General features: G+C 54.9%; 1 protein-coding gene across 1 annotated transcript; it reads left to right on the top strand.

The window, feature by feature from the left end:
• Positions 1–1,608: 1,608 nt before the first annotated feature.
• Positions 1,609–4,804, top strand: LOC119857382 (cytochrome P450 1B1-like). Its single transcript, XM_038406182.2, has one exon. The coding sequence runs from the start codon at positions 2,460–2,462 to the stop codon at positions 4,047–4,049; it is 1,590 nt and encodes a 529-aa protein (XP_038262110.1). The 5' UTR covers positions 1,609–2,459; the 3' UTR covers positions 4,050–4,804.
• The last annotated feature ends 215 nt before the right edge of the window (positions 4,805–5,019 follow it).

The following is a 5,019-nucleotide window of genomic DNA, read 5'->3' as shown; positions in this document are numbered from 1 at the left end:
ATAGTTTTCTAGGTTCCTGCCCCCACTGTGCACTAGAAAGGCTGCCTGCCCCTTCCTAGCTGGCCAGTGGCCTAGCATTCTTAGCTATTGGCTCCAACTCCCTGTCTGGATCAGTTGCCGTTCCTTGCCAATTCTCCCCTGTTCCTGGCCTCAATTCCTAATGTGACCTATTTCTTACTCAGACCAAGAGTAGTGTCTAGAAGTGGCAGCAGGGCAAAGTGAGTCACTGTGATGAGCAGGTGGTGAGGAGAGACCTGTCTTCCAGACATCCAGAAACCTTCCCGCTTCCTTGCCATAACATAGCAAACTCCCAGTTGACAAATACCTAGAGGCTAGGCTCTAAAGGGTTAACTTTAAACTTTTTGATCAGGTCTGCAAGTGAGCCCAGATCTGATCAAGTCAATTTCTTTTTCTAACTAATTGATTAAAGTATGTACTGAAAGCACACCTATAAAAGAGGTTGGGCAACAGAACTGCTCAATTTGCCTCTGCAATTATAAACAAGATCCTAACAGCTGGGGCTGAAATTCGTTAGGTGATCCTACCTACTTCTCTCCCTCTCTGAGTATTATGAGGATTCAGTAGGCAATGTGATGGTATCATCACCACAGCATGTGACAAAACAATCTACTTGATTTTTTGTACCATACACCACAGAATGCTGTGGAGGTGACTAGATTCCACAGGATCAGTTCTGACCCTCTTCACTAGTACTCATCTCCCAGCTGCTCTCTCCCCAACACACTGTGCTAATAATCTTTGATTCTTCACCCCCACCCTGTTAAGGACATTCTCAGACACAGACCAAATTGAGCCATTAATAACACAGATATCATAGGGTTATAACTCACACACCACTCAGGACACATACCTGGTAAGGGAATGAATTCTGACAGCCACCTGTTTTTATCTTGTACTTTATTTTGATTTGATTTGCCTCTTTATGCCTCCTGGTCTGAATATTTTGTATGGGCACAACTGTATCCATAACTCAGCACTGAATGGTAAGAGTTAGCAATACTTAGCTCATATATCTGGCTTTTCATTTCATCTGTAGACACTAAAACACTTTATTTACAGACAGGGAAACTGAGGAATGGGGCAGCTTTATGATTTACCCCAAATCACACAGCAAGCCCTTGGCAGAGCTGCGAATGTAACAGAATACTGTACCTCTATTTTCCCCTATCACCCTGCTCAGGCTGACTCCTCCTTGTTCTACATCTGGTCTTAAGAAACTGTGAATTTACAATGTATCCTACAGGCAACTTCTGCAGATGTGCTATCAAAATACTTTGCACTTCTGTAACTCCTGCCATCTAGGGATCTCAAAGCCCTTCACAAGCATTCCAGCCCCATTTTATAGGGGGAGAAAGTCAAGCACAGAGAGGAGAGTGACTTGCTTAAGGTGACAGCCAGTTACTGTTAGAACTCAGGTGTCCTGGCTCCTAATCTCATGGTAGACTAATCTCACTGCTTGGATGTTAATTATATGCGATGCTTGGTAAATATATGTGATGCTTGACAGAGTGCTGGAGAGATACGTGGCCCTGCAGATGAGATGCAGGTACTTCTTCATAGACTGTCAGCCATTCAGCAGCATCCTCTGGGCAAAGAGGGAGGGGCGGCTCTATACTGCAGCTTCTGCTGCAATCAACAACCTTGGAAGTTAAAAAGAGACTCTTTCAAAGCACAAAAGAATATCCCTTCCTTGTGTTGAAGTCTCCCAGTGGGGAAAGCCTGTTAAGGCGCTTCACAGAGACCCGTGGTAAAAGCTCTTCTCCTCCTCCTGCTGCTGCTGCTCCGGGAACCGTGTTGCCTTTGGCACAGGGAAGAGTTTGGAAAGTTGCAGACTTTCCTCTTTTGATGGATGAATCTGCTGTTTCAATTCTCTCCGGGACGAAATCACGTAATCGCTTCGCACGGACTTTTCGGGGGACTCTGGGACCACCACAATGGGAGGAGAGAGGCTCAGCCCCTTTCAAGGCAGCTATAAAGCCAGGGCATGCACCCTTCCCAATCACCAGAGCAGAGCGAGGGATCTTAGAGAAGGTTAACACAGGACGGGACTGAAATTACTAGGCAAAGACCCAGGCAAAAAAAAAAAAAAAAAAAAAAAAAAGCGCTCTCTGGTACTGAGTCTCAAGGATCAACCTGACAAGGCAATCTGAAGAAACCCAGTCGCTCACGCAAAAACTATAGGAACTCAGGATGAGATTATGAGACCCTGGAAACTGCAGAGCGATCTATAGGCTGAGAGGAGATTTACTGGGGCTCCAAGCTCAATAAGGAGCCATCTCCCGGCGAGCGCACAAGGGAGGCTCCTAGAGGGTTCAGGTGCTGCACTAGTGACCGGCTGGACGGAAGAGATTCCCCCCCCCCCCGACAGTTTGGGGTCCCAAGAGGCTCCCTAGACTTTTCCCCAGGCCGGGACCCGGAGTCTGGGCGGGGTAAGCGCTATGGCCACGGGAGGGGAGAGCAGCGGCGGCCGCGCTGGGGAGCCAGCCCCCTGGCTCAGGGACACAGTCCGGCCCGCCCTGCTCCTCGCCAGCGCCTTCTTCCTCTGCCTGTGGGCGAGGAGGCGCCTGAGGCCGCCGAGCGGGAGCCCGCCCGGTCCCTTCGCCTGGCCCCTGCTGGGCAACGTGCTGCAGCTGGGCCGCCTGCCCCACCTCACCTTCTGCAAGATGGCCCAGCGGTACGGCGACGTCTTCCAGCTGCGGCTGGGCCGGCGGGTCGTGGTGGTGCTCAACGGCGAGGCCGCCATCCGCCAAGCCCTGGTCCGGCAGGGCGGCCAGTTCGCCGGCCGGCCCGACTTCCCCTCCTTCCGCCTGGTGTCCGGCGGCCGGAGCATGGCGTTCGGCCGCTACAGCGAGCTGTGGCGAGCCCACCGCCGCCTGGCCCACGCCAGCCTGCGGGCTTTCTCCACCGCCAGCGGCCGCAGCCGGCGGCTCTTCGAGCAGCACGTGGCGGCGGAAGCGCGGGAACTGATCCGCGGCTTCCTGCGGCGGGGCGCGGGCGGCGCCTACTTCGACCCCTGCCCGCTGTTCACGGTGGCCAACGCCAACGTGATCTGCGCCCTGTGCTTCGGCCAGCGCTACGGCCACGACGACGGCGAGTTCCGGGCGCTGCTGGGCCGCAACGACAAGTTCGGGCAGACGGTGGGCGCGGGCAGCGTGGTGGACGTGCTGCCCTGGCTCCAGGCCTTCCCCAACCCCGTGCGCCGCGTCTTCCGCGACTTCCAGGCGCTCAACCGCGAGCTGCACGACTTCGTCCGGGCCAAGGTGGCCCAGCACCGGCGCACCTACGACCCGCGGCTCACCCGAGACATCAGCGACGCCGTCATCGGCAAGATCGAGCAGGGCGGCGGCGGGGCGCAGGGGGGGCTCAGCCGGGACTACGTGGAGGGCACCATGACCGACATCTTCGGGGCCGGCCAGGACACCACCTCCACCGCCCTCTGCTGGGTCCTGCTGCTGCTGCTCAAGCACCCGCACCTCCAGCGCCAGCTGCAGGCCGAGCTGGACCGCGTGGTGGGCCGGGCCCGGCTGCCCACGGCCGAGGACTGCGGCTGCCTGCCCTACCTGGAAGCCTTCATCTACGAGACGCTGCGCTTCAGCAGCTTCGTGCCGGTCACCATCCCGCACGCCACCACCGCCGACGTGGTGCTCCAGGGCTTCCGCATCCCCAAGGACACGGTGGTCTTCGTCAACCAGTGGTCGGTCAATCACGACCGGCACAAGTGGAAGGACCCCCACCTCTTCGACCCGGCCAGGTTTTTGGACGGAGAGCAAAAGCTGGACAGGGACCTGACCTGCAGCGTCATGATCTTCTCCATCGGCAAGAGGAGGTGCATCGGCGACCAGCTCTCCAAGCTGCAGATCTGCCTCTTCACCGCCATCCTCCTGCACCAGTGCACCTTCGAGGCCAACCCGGCCGAGCGGCTCACCATGGACTGTATCCACGGGCTAGCCCTCAAACCTCTGCCCTTCACCGTCTCGGTGAAAATGAGAGACACCCCTCAGAGCTGCTGGGCTGGGGATGCCCAGTGAAGAACCACCCTACTCCGAGCTCTCTGGCTGCACTCTCTTTGCTGCGCTGGGCATGCCGGCTCGCCCTGCCTACACTCAAGAGCAGATATCTGCCAGTCGGAACGCTCTCTGTATAGCTTTAGGTAAGATCACTGCTTGTATGCAGGGTTTTCTCCCCCGCGCGGGGCAGTTGCTCCCTTTCCCAGGAAAGTCAGAAGCCCTTTACGGTGAATTTCTGTTACCTCCCCTTAGAAAGCCTCCAGCCGGTAAGGAGGGAACAGAAAGGATCGCTCGCTGCCGGAGGCTGTCTGCCCGCTGCTCGCCACAAGCTTTGTTGCTCAGTAGTCTTCTGTCTGCTCCGTGTTAGGTCAGCTCTGACTCCGATGCAGTTTCATTCCATTTCCGATGGGTAGTGACAGCATGTGGGTCCAGAGGCGACCTGAACACAGCACCTACTGCCAAGTGAGCTGTAGTTACCTTGAGGATGCCTTTTTGCAGGTCTGGAGTCTCAGCGATTTTCGCTTTCTAGAGATCAGACGTTTCCGATCTCTGGCTACATAGGGGAAGTCCTTCAACCTGGCTTCTGTATGTGGCAGAGGTTTGAGCAGCAAGCTCAGCCTGAAGGCAAAAGGCTGGAGAAAAGAAACGCTGTCTTTGCTAACTTCCCCGAATTACTGTTGACATAAGAGGGTCGGCGTATTCGCACTGCCCCTTATTAAAACTTCAGAGCCTTACAACAGCTCATAGCAAGAAGTGAAGGGATCTAGATTAATACTGGTTTCAGAGTAGCAGCCGTGTTAGTCTGTATTCGCAAAAAGAAAAGGAGTACTTGTGGCACCTTAGAGACTAACAAATTTATTAGAGCATAAGCTTTCGTGAGCTACAGCTCACTTCATCGGATGCATCCGATGAAGTGAGCTGTAGCTCACGAAAGCTTATGCTCTAATAAATTTGTTAGTCTCTAAGGTGCCACAAGTACTCCTTTTCTTTT

The sequence above is a fragment of the Dermochelys coriacea genome, chromosome 6 (assembly GCF_009764565.3).
Source record: "Dermochelys coriacea isolate rDerCor1 chromosome 6, rDerCor1.pri.v4, whole genome shotgun sequence".
Taxonomy (NCBI): Eukaryota; Metazoa; Chordata; order Testudines; family Dermochelyidae; genus Dermochelys; species Dermochelys coriacea.
Note: the sequence above shows the minus strand (reverse complement) of the source record. Positions and strands in the feature narration are given on the sequence as shown.

What these genes read in the sequence shown, in the direction of transcription:
- LOC119857382 (XM_038406182.2), top strand. Translation starts at nt 2,460, where the DNA reads ATGGCCACGGGAGGGGAGAGCAGCGGCGGCCGCGCTGGGGAGCCAGCC.